Source organism: Protopterus annectens, chromosome 5.part0 (assembly GCF_019279795.1).
Source record: "Protopterus annectens isolate FY-2018-M chromosome 5.part0, PAN1.0, whole genome shotgun sequence".
Classification (NCBI taxonomy): Eukaryota; Metazoa; Chordata; order Ceratodontiformes; family Protopteridae; genus Protopterus; species Protopterus annectens.
In genome coordinates this window covers 381,594,943-381,614,025 of record NC_056735.1, presented here as the reverse complement: position 1 = coordinate 381,614,025, position 19,083 = coordinate 381,594,943, and the positions used below count along the sequence as shown (strand labels likewise).

General features: G+C 40.0%; 1 protein-coding gene across 1 annotated transcript in view; it reads right to left on the bottom strand.

Annotated features, from left to right (window-relative positions):
- NME7 (NME/NM23 family member 7) overlaps positions 1-19,083 on the bottom strand; it is a 1,612,386-nt gene that overhangs the window by 991,458 nt on the left and 601,845 nt on the right. Inside the window, exon 5 of the mRNA XM_044071838.1 lies at positions 16,900-16,950. Coding sequence (XP_043927773.1) covers positions 16,900-16,950 — 51 coding nt within the window. The remainder of the gene's footprint in view (positions 1-16,899; positions 16,951-19,083) is intronic.

Sequence of the window (19,083 nt, the reverse complement as noted above, 5' to 3'; positions counted from 1 at the left end):
TGTACTTGTAAAAAATCTTTGACCGTTTGCATAGATTAAGCTTTGTCCTCCATTTTCTTTAACACCTCTTCTGCCTTAACACCAAACAAAGTATCATGCTGTAAAGGTGCATCTAATAATTTAACTAACATGATCAGGCAGATTTTGTTCCTTTAACCAAGCATGCCTCCTAATTACAGAACCTGTAACTGCGGCTCTGCAGGAGGCCTCTAAAGAATCAAAACCACATTGTAAAGTATGCTTTCCAACTTGTTCAGCTGCATGCAATAAATCCTGCATTTCCTTGTTTTCTGCACATTCAGAGTTTAACAACATTTTCTGTTTAAGCAGTGCCATGACATGCTGCTGATATTTGAGCATATGAAACTGACAGTTTAAGGCCCTTATAGCCAAGGTAGCAGATGTGTAAACCTTTTTTCCTCATCTATCCAGTGCCCTAGTATCCCTGTCAGAGGGGGTAGGGTTTTTTGCAGTGGAAGCCTTAACTCCTTTGGGACCCTTAGAAATAGTTTCTGGGTCTGCAGCAGGGTTTTTAAAAAGGAATTTATGTGAGTCAGGAACCCTGTAATATCTGTCAGGCTTAACAGGAGCTGGAGGTAAGGAGACAGGGGTAAGACTAGACTCCGAAAACACATCATCTATGTCTAACACAGGTGGGATGGGCTAGTGGCTTGTGCTGAGGTAGTAACAGGAAATCCCTGAGCCTCTTTTTAGATTCTGAAAAATCTTGGCTCTCCCAGTGGAAATGCTCCCTCATGGTATGCAAGGTTTCCCCAAAAGAATAGTCCTCAGGAGGAGAAGCTGAAGGTATGGATTCTTCAGCATCAGAATCCTCATGGGGGGAAAAGAATATTCCTGATCAGAAGAGGAATCAGAAGAAATGGGAACCTGATCTGAAGATTCATAGTCAGTCTCTTGCCTAGGCCTCTTATCAGGAGGGGAATGGGAACCCCTGATCAAGGTAATCAAGTCTTCGGACATTTTGAGCATCTGCTTTTTGGGCATGGAGGCCTGTCCACGTGGCTCGAGTTTGCTTCTTTGCCTTTGAAGGTACTTTAGTCTTTGCCTTTGAAGTTGGTTTAATGTATAGATGTTTAGGTCTGAATACACCCACAGAAGCCGGTGCCTGCTCAGCGGCACCAGACCCATCTGAAGGAATAGCATCCGAGGCTCCAATACCTTGAGTTTCCAGCAGCATAGCCGACTCCACGTGGGAGTCAGTAGCGGCCTGTGACTCTAAAGTAGTGGGTGTCAGAGGCTGCGAAAGTGCCTCACTGAGAACCAGCGAACCTGCAACTGGCTTAGGAGAAGCTTTTTCGTCAGTTTTGGGCCTCGGTTGTCTTTCTTTTTCTTTGCGTATTTTGTGAACTCTGGTAGTCGGATGGCTTTCCGATGACATTTCTGGATAATTAAACCTGCATCCAAAGTAGTTTAATGAAAAATCATACCGAAGCTTAATAGTGCGTTGGTTAAATCTAGCACAAAACCGACAACCTGGAACGTTATGGTCAGGGCATAGGCAAGGAATACAGTAAGAATTAAAGTCCTTATGAGGTATTTGCTTCCCACAAGAAATACAATTATTAACTTTTTCCGACATCGGTCTGGAGCAAGAAAAAAGTTTCCCCAATGGGGTAATTAGCTTTATAGAAGACTTCGGATCTGAAATTCGAACTCGAAAATCTCAGGAGTTGGCCGACCGGCACTTACGAACTGCTTCTGCTTCAGGCACCGGGTGGCAAGAAAGACTAAAGAAAATGGCATTGGCCACATCTTTTATACCCCGATGACCTGACGTCACGGAAGGGGTGACACCGGCCGACGCAGGACCCAGGACTTTGGAATTCAGGCCGACTGAGGGCAACCTGCCAGCAGGATTACCCAAATGTAATGACTGCAACAGTGAAACACGAAGAATATCTTATCTGTGAGCTACTATGTTGTCACATCCAATGGACTCTCACAGTGATCTCGGCCCTATGCACTCTCCACTGCCACAGTCCTATGCACTCTCCGCTGCCACAGCATGCATCAAAGAAGCAGCACAGATCCGATGCAGAAGCCACGGTTAGGGTCTAGATATGTGCTACAGCCTGGAGAAGTCTGCTCAAATTTGCTGTTATTTGACTCTAGGAAGTCAGAGTAAGCAAGTACCTCAGGGCTGCATTTAACCACACAGGAATGCCCCAGGAAGTAATTATAAAAATGATGGAAAAGCAACCAAAGATGACAATACAACAGCAGAGGCAGTCAGTAAGCACTGCAAGCATCAATTTGGTGACTGATAACACAATGTAACTAATGAGAACAACCACAGCTTCACAAATATCTGGACTGGATAACTACTCTGACTTTAAGACCAACTTTTTCAGCAAGATTAATACAATGCTAAGAAAGATGTTAGGGCAGACCAACCCCTATTACATTCTTTACAAAACATCTTTTGGCATGTGATACCTTCTTCTGCAACAAAGTAACACAAATTAATTAATACAGCACTCAAATCAGGACAATTTCCTTACTTATCTAAAATATTCACATCCATCCCTGTTCCTAAAACAACTTCTGTAAAATTTCCCGATGTATTCATACCCACATCATCTTTTCACCTATAGCTAATTTATCAAATGTAGGGTGCTCTCCTAAATTACCTCCTAATTAAAGGCACATGGACTATTGACTGAGAAGTACTATAGCTTCAGATCAAGGAACATACACCCACTATAACATTATCAAGAATGGCATCTTCATAGGAAATTAAGCAGAGAATCTTACCAGTGCATCACATCTGAACATCCAAACAAGGCTTCAGGTAATCTGAATAAGTCTGCATTCACTGCTACACCTACCTGAAGAATCACACTTGCAGAATATTATAGCAATAACCCACGCCTGGGTGTGGGTAATGCTAAATTTACCCACGGTTGGCGTGGTTTGGTCCCGAGGCCCGAGGGACCAAACAAATACAACCGTGGGTAAAATTAGCATTACCCACACCCAGAAGTGGGTTATTGCTATTATACCATGACATTATTTAAGAAAAGAAACTTTTACTTTTCTTAAATAATGGCATAGTATAATGCCTGTTTACTGCCCTTCCGCAGATGTCTGGCATCTGCGGCAGTTCTGATGTACTGCGCTGCGCAGTACATCAGAGTTGGCAAAAGCAACGGAGAAAGCAAGATCTCCGTTGCTTTTTAGTGTTTTGCTATGTTAAATGAGTTTAACATGGCGAGACAGTTTAAAATAAGCAACGGAGATGTCCGTTGCTTATTTTAAAACTGTCTCGCCATCTTAAACTCATTTAACATAGTGAACAAAAACGCAACGGAGATCTTGCTTTCTCCGTTGCTTTTTTTTAAAACACTGTCTCGCTATGTTAAATGGGTTTAACATAGCGAGACAGCTTTAAAATAAGTAACGGACATCTCCGTTGCTTATGTTAAAGCTGTCTCGCTATGTTAAACCCATTTAACATAGCGAGACAGTGTTTTAAAAAAACGAGTTATACTAATGGAAAAAAGTCCGGGCGACCGGACCTTTTTCCATTAGTATAACTAGATTTACAACAGGCACGCTGGCCAATCAGCGTGCACGTTTTGGAGGATTCATGGTATAATAGTTAATAACACTCCTTCCAAGCCATACTACATGCTACAGCATGGCTCATAAGCTTAGTCTAAGCCCCCTTTCTATTGTGAATGTATATTAATAACCCTTCTTTTTGATGCTCTACCATGTGAATCACAGTATATGTAGATCATCTAGCAATCAAACCCTCATTTCTGCTTTACACCTTTTACTCAGCAATAAGTGATAAGTGTAAAGCAGAAACTATTTGTGTTTATACCTGGTTTGAACAAAAAAAAAAAAAAAAAACATCAGAATTAGCAAACTATTTTCAGGGTTTCTTAGAACAGCCAGAAAGTTAAAATGTACTAAAAATCTGGAAGGCATGCTCTCCAGAGGGCAACCGTCTTGAAACTAAATCAAATTACAAATACACAGCAGTCTGGCTGAAAGTAATCAGCTATTTTCCACATTCAGTGCAAAAATGCAGCCCAAAACTACATCACCTTGTGAGTATCTGATAGATAACTAAAAATGTACTAACCAATGAAGCCAAAGTGGCAATGGGCAATGAAGTGGTAGTTCAGTTATTAGAACATTCCTTAAAGTCTCAAAGCTAAACTATCATGGTAATGTACAAAGTCTGTGAAAAACTTTGAAGACTGGCAGGTTGACTGCCCAGTTAACAAAAAGGAAGCATCATGCTTAATGCTCTGCAAGATCCAATGGCTTCCTATCTACCTTACGTATTCATGACCCATGCTTTAATTTTCAAATGGTAAAAAAATGGAATATTGTCCTGTACTACCTAGGGAACTTATGCAAATTTCTTGACAAGGTGTGATGCTTGACAACTAAACTTTGCAAGATAATCCTGGAGTACCATTCATACATTAACTGTGCAACTAAGTTTCATATGTTATCGACTCTGTGTCCCTCCTTATATTAAAACATTGACCACTAATTCAGAATATATCGCCATGCTTAACTGTATCTCATTAGTAAGGTACAGTGTAACTCATACTACCATTACTTGATAATAATCTTTATTAACTGCTTTTTTGCTCAGTCCTTTAGCTTATCCTTTCATTCACTGCTGAATACTTTTTAATCCGTTTATCTGCCTGTCAACACAGTCATTAATCCTCTGGCCATTTAAAGCTGTACCAGGTCTTCATCAGTAGAGTACACTACTTACTTGTGTTGTTATATCGTCTGTTCAAGTACTAGTTTGCTTTACTGTCTAAGCCAAATGCATGTTATACTTCAGATTATGAATATAAACCTTCATTAATTATGTTTCCTGCTACATAAATTGTAAATGGCTCATAGATGTAAATTACTTTTGGTCCAGTCCACCTATATGCACACTCAGAATATAATAATCGAATACATTAAGGGCTGATTCCACACAAACATGAGCGAAACTAAACTAGGAAAACAGGTACTGATCGAAACAAAAGGTGTCAGAGTGGCTCAACTGTCAATCTACTAAAAAAACAGGCAGAAATTCAACTCCTCTCTAGTCAAAGGGATATCTCACCACTAGTTTGGGTTTGACTGCCAGTCAAGGTGACAGACTTTGAAGCACGTTTAGGCTGTTGTCAGGATCTGGTCTCCTACTCTGTTTCATTTTCCTTTCCAGCTACTTCTTGGGAAAATATGTTGGACCCTACTGTAGACCACTACACTGTCCCTATCAATCTCAGCCACTCTGTTAGCACCCAAAAACAGTTAAGTTCACCTTTAATCCAAGACAAGTGATCACAAAAACAAAATAAAGAAAAAAATAATATCATAAAGAGGGAACGTAGAAAAGAAGATTAGTAAAGAAAAAGTAAAAAAATAGAAGCTAAAGTTATGGAGTACCTGCAAAGTGAAGGATTTGGTGTAGAAGGTCTAACACAGGTTACATCACAGCATGATGGAATGAGTCCTCAAAGTAAGGAGAAATATAGACATGGGAAAGAAAAAAAGATTTAATATGGTGTAACATCTATGCAAAGGATAAAGCAAAACTAATCAATACAAAAAGAGCAGCACCAAAGATATTTGAAGAGAAATACAGGCAAAGGAATCTGGACATGGAAAACTTTACAAAATAAACAATAAGAAGACAAAGAGGAAAAAAAGAAAAGGAGATTAGTAATGGAGAAGTTAAAGAAATAGAAACTGAGGTTATTGAGTACCTCCAAAGTGAAGGATTTAGTGTAGAAAATCTAATTCAAAAAGCACCACGACAGAATACAACAATGGGCATCCAAATTAAGGGGAAACCAGTGGAACGGGAAGCAATTGGTCAGGTACCATATGAAGATATTTTGAAGCCTTCCACAGGAAACCAGTATAAATGTTCACTTGAAGCTGGACAGCAAGGGAGGAGCAGGAAACTGATGCAGTCGATGTTCAGGAGTAACAGGGCAGTGAGTTCCCATATGACAGAGAAACAGATGGCACAGGATGAAATTGAAAAGAATGTGCCACAGGAAGATGCTATAGAACATTCTATAGAATGCCCAGAGGGACAGACATATTAAGGTCAGTGAAAGAAATAGATAGCAGAAGGTCAATAAAACCCAAAAAGTCAGAAGTTTGATAAAACAAATGAACACAGTAACTAAGACTGTCCATAGAAATCTATGAGATATAACGGAAGTACACAGGATACATTACTGTGCAGCTAAATTAATAACTGATAAAGTTCTACCACAAGAGCACAGGGTAGCGAGGGGAAGAAAGGGCAGAAATCAAATACTACCACAGAAGCACCAAACAGAGAAAAATATAAAGCAATTACGACAAGAAGTGTCACTGTTAGAAGAGTATAGAAGAGGGAACAGATCAACAAATATACTTAGAAAGATAGACTTGATAAAAGCAATGTGCAGTATTAGAACAGATCAAGGTACATCATGCACTATTGCAAATAAACTAAAAGCTCAGCACAGGTGAAAAAACTTAGAAGATACACAGATAAATATAAAAGAAAATTACAAAATAAGCAATTTATTAATGACCCATAAAAAGTTTTATAGAGAACTGGGAAACAAGGTAAAAGGAATTGAAAGACTACCAAAAAAGAAGACATAGATATATTTTGGAGAGGTATTTATGAAGATCCTGCAGAACATAAAGATGCTAAATGGATAGAAGTAAACGAAAGAATAAGAAGTTTAAAGGTACAGGATATAAAATGGGATGAAGCAACAGCCAGACAGATTGAAACAAAGTTAAAAAAAGCCTGTTACTGGAAAACCCCAGGTGCAGATACAGTACCTTACTTCTCTGCACAAAGATTTAGCCATGAGTAAGAAAGTACAGTTTTGTACCTACCATAAATGTAGATGTCCGAACAGGATAGCATCTGCAGTCATAACAAATGGGTTGTCCTGTCGTCAGGCAGCCCTTCGGTCGGCCGGATTCCAAAGTCTGGGTCTGGCTTCGGCTGATGTCGCACTTCACCCGACGTCATCTCTGCTGGTCTTCGGGTATAAAGGCATCAGCCGACGCCATTTTCCTCAGTGTTTCTTTCCCCAGATGCCAGTTGCCCTCTAGGAAAGCTACATTTTGGATAAATGCCAATGTTTCCAAAATAGTAGAAGGCAAACACAAAAAATAAGCATGTATGTACATATATACAAACAAATACACCATAAGAGACTCCCCCCCAGCTAGCTATTAGGAGGGTAAATACCCTAGGAGTACCACAGAGGGGAAGGATGGTGGGTAATCCTGACTGCAGATGCTATCCTGTTCGGACATCTACATTTATGGTAGGTACAAAACTGTACTATGTCCTTCAAGGATGCATCTGCAGTCATAACAAATGGGTAGAATACCATAGCCAAACTAGGGGAGGAGGAAGAAGAATTATGGTGTAGTTAGGATCCCTTGCAATACAGCAGTTGCAAACCCTGCTCGGGATCTAGAGTATAGAGGTAAATTATAATGGTTGGCAAATGTATGCACGGAGGTCCAAGTAGCCGCCTCAATAATGTCCTTGGTTGCCACTCCTCGTAAGAAAGCTGTGGTAGTGGCTGTAGCCCTTGTAGAATGAGGTCTTATGTTCTGTGGGACTGGTTTTCCATGGTAGGAGTAACAGAATCTTATGCAATTTCCTATCCATTTGGAGATTGTCTGTTTGGAAATTGCTTTTCCTTCTCTTCCTGTTGCATAGGCTACTAAAAGCTGGTCAGTTTTTCTGTTACTTTTGGTTCTGTCCAGGTAGTAGCGTAACTGTCTATGTACATCCAAGGTATGCAGCAGCCTTTCCCCTGTTCTGTGGATTGGGAAAGAAGGTAGGTAGGTGGATTGCCTGGTTTAAAGACACTCTGGATACCACCTTAGGCATAAATGTAGGATTAGTTCTCATGGACACTCTATCTTGATGGAAGATTAGGAAGGGTTGTACTGCCATTAAGGCCTGTAGTTCCGAAACCCTCCTTGCTGAAGTAATTGCCAGTAGGAAAGCAGTTTTCCATGATAGGTGTTGAAGATCTGCTGTTGCTGCTGGTTCAAATGGAGGGAGTGTCAATTTTTCTAGCACAAAGTTCAAGTCCCATGCTGGTAATGGTGGTTTCCTAGGAGGCTTTATATTCTTGACCCCTCTGAGGAATTGCCTGAGTAGAGGATGCGAAAAGACAGGTGGATCGAAGCTGTATTCTGCAGAAATAGCTGATGCATGTATCTTGATGGAGGAATAGGACAGGCCCGTATGTAGAAGCTCTGCCAAGTACTCCAGGATGTTAGCAATGTCTATGTTCAACACGTCTTTTCCTCTTTCAGTACTCCAAATGACAAACCTTTTCCATTTTCCTGCATAGTTCCTTCTTGTTGAAGGTCTGCGGGCTTCAAGGATAATGTCTTTAACCCTTTGGGATAAGTCTGGGTTAGTTGCTGTTATGTGATGTTCCAGGCAGTCAGTTGCAAGGTTTTTAGGTTTGGGTGCATGATGTTGTAGTTGTTCTGAGTTAACATCAAAGGCATCAGGGGTATTGGCCACATTCTCCCCTGAGACATGCTCCTCAGCAAAGGATACCAGTGTTGTCTTGGCCAATTCGGAGCTATCAGAATTATCCTTGGACGTTCCTCTTTGATTTTCAGTAGCACCTTGTGTATCAAAGGAAGAGGTGGAAATGCATATGCTGTCAGGCCTTTCCAACTGAAAGATAGAGAGTCCACCTTCCATGCAAGTGGGTGGCATGTTCTTGTGCAGAATTTTTTGAGCTGGTGATTGAGTGGGGATGCGAATAGGTCTATTTGTGGCATTCCCCATTTCCTTGTGATGGCCTTGAAGATGTCCGGGTGTAACATCCATTCGTGAGCATCCAAAGTGGTTCTGCTTAACATGTCTGCTAGGGTGTTTTCTTTTCCCAGCACAAATATTGCCTGTAACTGGATGTTGTAGCTCAGAGCCATATTCCAAAGGTCCAGAGTCATTCTGCATAGGGAGTATGAATGAGTGCCTCCCTGTTTGTTGATGTACCACATGACTGTGGTGTTGTCTGTCCTTATCATTAAATGGCCTTCTTTGAGGAATGGTCTGAAGTTCTGGATTGCTAGTTTTACTGCCAGCATTTCTTTTTGGTTTATGTGCAGGTGCAGCTGGTCTGGAGTCCACAATCCTTGTATGCACTTGTCCAACATGTGCGCCCCCCAGCCTAGGTCTGAGGCGTCCGTTGTGATGGTTTGGTTTGCTTGAAAGTTGTGGAAGGGCAAGCCTGGGTTTGACTGGCATGCTTGAGCCCACCATAGGAACTCTTGTTTCAGGCATGGGATTAGTGGGATTTCGGTTTCTAAGCTGTGCCTGTGTTGAGACCATAAATTCTTTAGGTACCACTGTAGCTTTCTCATATGCAGTCTGGCATGGGGGACCAGGATTATGCATGATGCCATGAAGCCCAAGGCCTGCAGCACTTTTCTTGCTGTTAGTTTGTTTTGCTTTGTTAATGCCAAGAAATAAAGAGGGAGTTGTTCTTGTTTTTCTGCAGTTAGGAATGCCATTTGTTTTACTGTGTCCAATTCCGCACCCAAGAAAGTTCTTGTCTGGGATGGTATCAGTCTTGACTTTTTTAAATTAACTGTGTATCCCAGGGCTTGTAGTAAGCAAATGACTCTTTGTAAATCTGTTGTCAGCTTGCTTTTGTTGTCCGCTTGTAACAGGCAGTCGTCCAGGTATGGATAAATTTGGATTCCCTGTAGCCTGCAATGAGCGATTACTGATGCCAGGCATTTTGTGAATATTCTGGGCGCAGTAGATAAGCCAAAGGGCAATGCTGAGAATTGATAATGCTCTGATCCTGCAAGAAATCTGAGGTATCTTCTGCAATTTGGTCGTATGGGGACATGCAGGTATGCCTCCTTGAGATCTAGAGTTACCAGCCAACACTCCTTGCCCAGCATGGGAAGAAGTTGCTGTAGGGTCAGCATTTTGAATTTTGGGACAATGATGTATGTGTTTAAGACGGACAGGTCGAGAATAGGTCTCCAACTTTTCTCTTTTCTTGGTACTAGGAAGAGTCTGGAGTAGAATCCTTTGCCCTGTTGTGTTATTGGTACTCTTTCCACAGCTCTCATCTTTGTTAATTGAGCTATCTGCTTTAGAGCTTCTGTTTTTTGATTTGGAGGTAGGTTTGGCATTCCTCTTTTTACTGGTAAAGTGTGGAAGTGGAACCTGTAGCCTTGGTCTATGGTTTGCAAAATCCACTTGTCTTTTGTGATATAGTGCCAATTTTTCGAAAATAAGGCTAACTTTCCGCCTAAAGGTGCTGCTATTTGCACCCTGGTAGGCGGTGTCAGAGCCAAGTCACTGTGTTTGTCCAGTTGCAGTGGCAGTGGTTGTGTCTGTGCCTCGCTGGTTATTGCCTTGCCACTGGCGTCCTCTATAGGCACCTCCTCTGGGTTGATTTCTGCCTCTAGAGCGTCTATTCCTGCCTCTTTGAGGTTTATAGGAGTCTGGAAAGGACCAATTTTTGGCAGGCCAGTTCCTGCTAAACCTTGGGGGCTGAACCTGTAAGAAATCCTTAACTGTTTGTACAGATTTTGCCTTCTCTTCCATTTTCTTCATAACTTGCTGAGCAGGTGTACCAAATAGACTGGCCTTATCCATAGGAGCATCTAACAGCTTTGCTTTAACATGATCCGGCAAGACCTGTTCTTTCAACCATGCATGCCTTCTTATCACTGTGCCAGTCATGGCTGATCTAAATGAAGCCTCCAGTGAATCATAGCCACATTTTAAAGAATGTTTACTAACCTGCTAAATGTTATTCACCATTTCTAAAACATATTTCTTATCTAAGGATTCATCAGAGGACAGCTTCTTAGTTAACTGATCAAGCATAAACTCTTGGTATTGAATCATGTGAAACTGACAGTTTAAAGCTCTAGCTGAGAGAGTAGCAGAGGTGTAAACTTTTTTACCCCATCTCTCTAAGGACCTGGATTCCCTTTCAGAAGGGAGAGGGTTTTTTGCTGAGGTCGAAGCTACTGCCTTAGGCCCCTGGGATATGGTCTCAGGATCAGCAAGTGGGGCCTTGTATAGGTGGTGATGAGTATCTGGCACCCTGTAAAATCTATCTGGTTTGGCAGGGGCTGGAGGTAAAGTATCAGGAGCAGTGCAAACATCATTAAATGCATCATCCACAACAGGCAGAACTGGAGGTATAGCTAAGGGCCTATGTTGTGGTAAGTGCAGAAAGGTCCTAAGCCTTTTTCTTGAATCTGAGAAATCTTGTCCCTGCCATTGGAATTGTTCTCTCATGGCATGTAAGGTTTCCCCAAAGGAAAATTCCTCTGGTGGAGAGGCAGATGGAATGGATTCTTCAGCATCGGAATCTTCATAAGTAGAAAAGGGAGCCTCTGGCTGATCTGTAATGTCTGAGTCATCCGAAGAATCATCGGAGGGCTCTGCTCTAGGTCTCTTTTCTGGAGGCTGAGAGGCCCTGTCTGGGTGAGATTGGGATCCCCTAATTAAGGAGATTAAATCCTCGGCCAGAGTAAGCATTTGTGAACTAGAAGTGGGCCTGTGTGAGGGGGCCTCAACAGGCACTGATTTAACAGTTTTGGCTGCTTTAGCCCTGGCAAAGGCCTTTATAGACATGGCTGCAGGAGGCCTAGCAGCACCACGTGCTGGGGTAGAGACATCCAAAGGGATGGTGTCTGATAATTCACTAGGAACCACAGTAGTAGGCAAAACTTCAGAGGCCGATTCAACTAAAGTAGCAGGAGCCTCGGTAGTAGTCATGGATTCGGCTGAAGATTGACCCGTTTTCTCGGTTTCGGCGAAACCGAGACACTCGCGGTTTGCTTAACCGTGGTTTCGGCCGAAACCGCGGACCGCGAGTGTCGGTCTTTTTCTTTGCGTTTTTTGACAATTTGGGTAGTCGGAGGATCCGACGGCATAATGTACGCAAAATCTGAGCCGAAAAACTGTTCAGCAAACTCCGACCGACGCCTAAGCATTCGTCGGTTGAAGGAAGCACAGGCTAAACAGGCTGCTACGTCGTGGTCTGGGCCTAAACAAGGTAGGCAGTAAGAGTGGAAATCCTTATGAGGTATTTGTTTCCCACAAGTTAAACAGTTATTTACTTTTTCTGACATCGGCTGAGGCAAGAAAGAGTCCCCAACGGGGTACTTAGCTTTAGAAGTCTTCGAAGTAGTATTCGGTAGTAGTAATCTCTGGATCTGACCGACCAGCACTTGTGAACAGCTTCTGCTTCGGGCGCCACCCGGCAAGAAAGACTGAGGAAAATGGCGTCGGCTGATGCCTTTATACCCGAAGACCAGCAGAGATGACGTCGGGTGAAGTGCGACATCAGCCGAAGCCGGACCCAGACTTTGGAATCCGGCCGACCGAAGGGCTGCCTGACGACAGGACAACCCATTTGTTATGACTGCAGATGCATCCTTGAAGGACATCTATTTATATGCACACCCCAAACAGACACCAACCTAGCTAACAGGAAAGATAATGCTCCTACATAAGAGTGAACCTGCAAGCTACCCTAAAATTTATAGGCCAATAACCTGCCTTCTGACGATGTATAAACTATACAATGGAACTGATGCCGACAGAATGTATAATCCTTTCGAAGAAAACTCAGTTATGGCAACAGAACAAAAGGGCAATAAAATAAAGCTATATGGAACAATGGATCATTTGTTGTTAAATAAACTCATAGTGGAAACTGTAAAAAGGGGAAGAAACTAAGTATGGTATGGATTGACTACAAAAAAGCATTTGATAGTATCCCACATTCATGGATAAGAGAGTGCTTAAAAATGTATAAGATCCACCCTACAATGATCGACTACATTACAGTGACCATGAAACAGTGGCAGACCACTGTGCAATTAAGCCATGATAAAAGACAAATTATTATCCCATGGATAAAAATTCAAAGGGGATATCCCAAGGTGATTCTTTGTCACTGCTGCTATTCTGTCCTGCCCTTAACCCATTTAGCTGTCTACTTAACAGCTTAAGCTGTGGCTATAATTTGGCACTTAGTAAACAACGAAGTGTAAATACTTCTCATCTTCTCTTTGTCGATGATTTAAAACTATACCTCATCAGATGAAGAACTGAAAGCACAGCTGCAAGTTGTCTAAACTTTTTCAGATGATATAAGAATGTCATTTGGTCTTGATAAATGTGCAAAAGCAACCTTTAAAGCAGGAAAGCTGCAGCACCAAGAAAACAGTTTGGCACATACAAAAGAACTTGAGCAAGAGGAAGTGTATATGTATATATATATATATATATATATATATATATATATATATATATATATATATATCTGTATATATATTTGGGAATTGAGGAACCATTTTGCTCTTGCTGTCCTAACTTACAGTTTTGGAGTGATTGGCCCCAAAAGGCTTTGGATAGATTAGACAGGAAAACAAGAAGGATGCTTCATGCTCACCAAATGATTTATAAAAAAAAAAAAAAATCAGTGCATACCAAGATTATATATTCCCTATTCCGAAGGAGGGATGGACCTCCTTGAAATTGATTACATGTACAGATCTGCAATCATGGAGTTGCACACATATCTGCTGACTTCACAAGACCAAAACGTATTGAAAATTTTGAAACGTGAGGAGAATAAATCTAAGATGACTTCACTGTTTAGTCTAGCAAAAGCATATTGGCATCAAGCAGGAATGGAAATCAAACCAGAAGGAGATAAAAATAAGGCAGCAACTGATAATGCCGAAAAACAAGATAAAGAATATAAGATGAAGGACCAGATAAGAATGCAAGAAATGTGGACAATGCATAAATATAGCTGCAAGTATAAAAAACTTCTGGAAGAACCTCATGTTGATCAGGATTGAACTCAGGAATGATTAAGGAGAGGCAAATTCAAACCAATAGATGAAAGGTTAATACTGGGGGCCCAAGAGAGTGGCTACATACATGTTGGTTTACAAAGTCCATTGAACATGTGGGAGAAACAGACAAATGTAAGTCTTGTAAAATAGAATTGGAAATTGTTGTACACCTTGTTGCTGGTTGTGACATACTAATGGCAGAAGGACTATATGCTGAAAGGCATAATAATGTGTCAAGACTGTTGCATCTAAGGATTATGCAAACATTATGGTACTGAAGTGGCTGAAAAACACTGGAAACATGAACCACAAAGCATCATAGAAAATGATGAAATCTACATCACATGGGATCACCCATTATCAACAGTTCAAAAGACCGATGCTAGAAACCGGATATAGTGGTCCATGAAAAGACAAAAATAGCACTGATTATTGAAATCACCACACCCATTGAATACAGTGCCTTGCATACAGAGAGACACAAAGTCATAAAATATTAGTGTTTGCTGGCAGAAATGAGAGCAATGTGGAAGAAAGATACCCAAGACAGTTCCAACAGTAGTAGGAGCAACGGATCTTATAAAAAAGAATCTACAATCGTATTTAGATATGTGACCAATACATGTAACCTCATAAGAATTGCAGGAATCATGACTGAGCACATTGCAGGTGCTGCGAAGAGTACTTAAGTTCTGGCTGACAAAGACTGAAACGATACTAATTTCATGAACTTTAATCGTACTTTGACTTAGGAATGGGGTCCATTCCAGTCATGGTATTAGAAACCTGAAAGACTTGGAGAAATTAAAAGAGACTGAAACGTTTACATGTTTGACAAGCCTGAATAATCTTTGCTTTCTCAAGATAGTAAGACTAGTAGCGCTTGTGCACGTTCTGGCATGTGATCTGGTGAATGCATGTAGAAATAGAAAGCACTGCATTTAAGACGTAAACACATGACCTTTTGAATGAAGATTATGTTAGAGATTCAAACTCCATGAAGAGCAAGATGGGGCAAGGAAGCATGGAGCAAAGTATGCTTTTATATGTCAGCACAGTGATATCAATGCAAGTGAAGGAGAGGAGGGAGCACGTGATCCAAGAATAGAACCTACAGATACCTGAAGAAGTGCCATACAAAGGGCTCTATGGGAAAGAAAGAATCGAATGTTACTCAATATACAGGGTTCCAAAATGTAAAATCTTCCATAAGACTAACGTACCCACCTGAATTAACATGTAACACCGTTTTAAGATGAAAGTAAGCATCACACACCATTGTCCACACTATCTCACAGACCATTTGACAGCTGGTAAACAGGAAACAGTCACTAAATGACACCAGGACTTTTATCACTATTTTGTTTACTACATCTGTTCTAGGCACACATTTCATGCAAGAGGAAAGGAAGAAAAAACTATGCTGGCAGAACTAAATTAACAGTTAAATACTTAAAAGAAAACCAAAAAGGAACTCACGGTATAAGCTAGCAAGAAAGAAATAAAAAACATGTGGGTGTATTTATACCATATGACATGACCCAAGTGGGCAGAGGCATGAACCTATGGACTTAAAATCAAACTGTATAAATAAAGATGAACACAAAGATTAAATATGCCTAGAAGGACTATGAATGAAACTGGGCCTACAGTCCTTAAAATATTTAATACGGGTAAGGAGGAAGACAGAATAGTTTTCTCATGCTCTGTACTTCAGTTTACTTACTAGAATTTTTTCTTAGATTAAAATGACATATTGAACACTGAAGGAATATATGCAATTAATGAAAATGTGGTTAAAATCTGTGTTCATGTGAATGTATGTAGCCAATAGAAAAACAGAACTTTTGATACAGGCTGGAAAAACTATAAAAAGCAGAATTCAGTATTAATATGTGACCTATTACTGGCTAATACTGCATCTTCATACTTTTATCTTTATGAGGGAAATTTTTACTGGAAAAAGGACATACAACTTGCCCATGGCAGTTTCTTTTCTGAGACTATCTTTGTCTTCAAAAGGCTTACATTGCTAAGCTACCAAGTTTTCTGATCACATCCACAACATTCCAAATAAAAATAAAAACTTCAGCAATAATAACGAATGAAAGCAACTGCATGTACTACAGAAGTAGAGCAAGTTGATGCTTTTTAAAGCTACAAGCCAGTAATTTATTTTAACCTTTCTTAGTTTTATTCAAAATTAAATGAGTAACCCTAGTAGGCTCAAGTATATCTTTTTAACAGCAAGTGTAGAACAATGCCTGGCTGAGTGATTTGGTTAGTATCACATACTTTACAAGTGGAGAAAGAGGGGGACCTAACACAAGACTACAAAATGTCATTCATTAACGGTTCTTTGCCTTAATCCTCTGAGAAATGCCTAGCCAGTTAAGACAACTATGCTAAGTCTTTAAATGATACTTGGCTCTTACTACATACAGTACTGGGTCCTCGTGAGACTTTTCAGGTAGGTTACATGGCTTAGACATACAACTACAAACAGAGAACATAAAACTAGTTTCACCTGAAGCAGTCTTCATCTTAGGAAATAATCTATACAGAAAAGGATACCAATGGCACTTTCAAAGTGGCATTTTTATTATGCTACAGTTATCCTGAACTCTACAATTCATATGTCCAAATCATAACCATTTACCCAATCATGATGCAATACACACAATTATCTTAATTTGCAGACCTAATCAAAAAATCAGCTGACAATAAATTCCCCACTTCAGTAAAAAATCATGCAGATTAAATAATTGTTTTTGCATATACCTTTGTTTACATAACAGAAAGTGCATTAAGGTAAGCAGAGTTTACGAGTTACTCACATTTAAATGAACAAGAGTGAAGAGCTTTCTGTCATCTCATCACAGAGCACACTGGAGTCAAAGAAGAAGTGTCAAAGGAACATATACTGAGGTTATCTTTTGTTCTTTGATTCATAAAAGGAAATCAACTTTCAACGTAGGAAATACTTACCTAAAGAAAAATTTTGACTGATGTTCAGCATAGAAATCCATTGCTTCTTTCCTATAAAAATGCAGTAAATGAATGAATAAATAAATATAATTTTGCTTAACAAGATGAATGTTATTATTCTGCAAAGTACAATACAGTAAATAGTTAAAAATATCCAATCACTTTAAAAGACAAACTAAAGACAAATACTTCCAATTTGATGGTATGATCTTCAGATATACTAACGCTAATTAAAGGAACACTACAAATATCATCAGTGCATAGGGCTACTAAGATAAATATATCTGGCATTACAGTTAAAATCTTATAACTTGACATTTATTCATTTTGATATTTTATGTAGCACTGTTTATTGAGTTAGGGGTACTACTGCTATTCTGTCTTGATGCAACTACAAACCTTTATGTTCTGATAAATGTGTGCTGACTGTGCAATGTTTATGTCAAAGCTCTCTGGTTTGCATACAAAGATTTCGCCAGCTATTATTACACATTTACCAAATAACAGCTTGCAACTCTGGATTATTTGTACTAGCTTTGTTTAAAATTTTCTAGTATTTTAGTAGCTACAGGTCTTGTTATCATTATGCTTTCTACAATAATGATAATAGATCCATGTTGTCTGATTTTCATCTGCTTTTACACAAGGAAAGTTGGATATGACCTTAGCACTGACTTTGAATCTTCTTTTGGCTTCAGGGCTTTGACTTCTCCCCAACCCACAATTCCCTGTACTCCACCCTAATACCTCAGACAGAGTCTGGCCACATTTAACACAAAATGATCTAGTACTTTGTAAATATAATAATAATTGCAAGTAAAATAAAGAGGGAAAGAGAATATATCAGTCAGAACAGAATTGTTGATAGGGAGCTGAACAGAAAGCTTCCTGGTCATCCCAAAATTCATAGCTGTCAATTTAAGAAGGGGGCAGGAGGGAGTGATGTTGAACTGGATGAAAGTCAGACAACATGGATCTATTATGGTAAGTACACAACGTTTGTATCCAATATTGTCTACTTTCAACAGATTCCCATGCTATCATTCTGGGCGGCATCAAGGAAAGATGTTCCTGAGGATGGTGGAGCCAAAAGAAGAACATAGATTATACAACCAGTTTATAATGAGATACAGAAGTATGGGCTGTGGACCAAGTTACTGGGGCACAAATTTTGTCAGTGGGAAGTCTTCTAGAAATGGCTGATGAGGTAGATATTGCTCTAGTGGAATGAGTCTTAGGTTTAGATTTTAGAGCCAATTTTTTTTTTTTTTTTGCTATAGGCAAAAGAAAACAAATGTCTTAAAGGGTAACTTGGGCAACAGCTTTACCTAATTTGGGATTTGAAAAAGCAATAAACTGACTGGATTTCTTGAACTGTTTCATTCTATGAAGATAAAGCCTGAGCAAATTCTGAACATCCAAAATATGTAAAACATATTCACCTCTGAGTATCTACGAAAAAATGCTGATAAATTCATTGACTGATTTAAGTTTGTCTCAATTGCCACCTTGGGCAAAAAATGACACATTAGTTCTCAGAGATACTCTGTCTTTCTGAAAAAACAGATATGGAGGTTTACATGAAAATGCTTGTAATTCCAAAATCCACCTGGCTGATCTAACTGCCAACAGAAAAGTTGTTTTTCAGATCAAAAATTTTAAATCTACTAAGGCTCAAAATTGGGTTGGGTTAGAGCTTGAAGTAGAATAGCAATATCCCATGTGGGGACTGGGTGCCTGATGGGAGGTCATAAAAGAAAAGACCCTCTGAAAAAGGCTTTATTCATCTTTATGGAAGCAATAGAGGAATCATTAGGGCCAGGATGAAAGTTTGAGACAGCTACCATTTGAATTTTGATGATGGAATAACTAGAACCCTTGTCAAAAGATTTGGATACAAATTCTAATATGGACAGAACTGGGGCTGAAAAAGGGTCCAGTCTTCCGAAGATTGCCCAGATAGAGACACTTTTCCATTTACTGTGGTAAATCTTTTTTCTGGCTGGCTTTGAAGTAGCCGATACGATACTGAAAAGCCATACTGATGAGCCTGGCATCTCTGGCTATGATCAAAACTGGAGAAACCATGTGGCTAATTTCATGGACTTCTGGTCCAGAGGAGGCAATCCAGAAGGTGACTTAGGAGACCTGGATATTTATCCAACATCCAAGGGGGATGTGCTA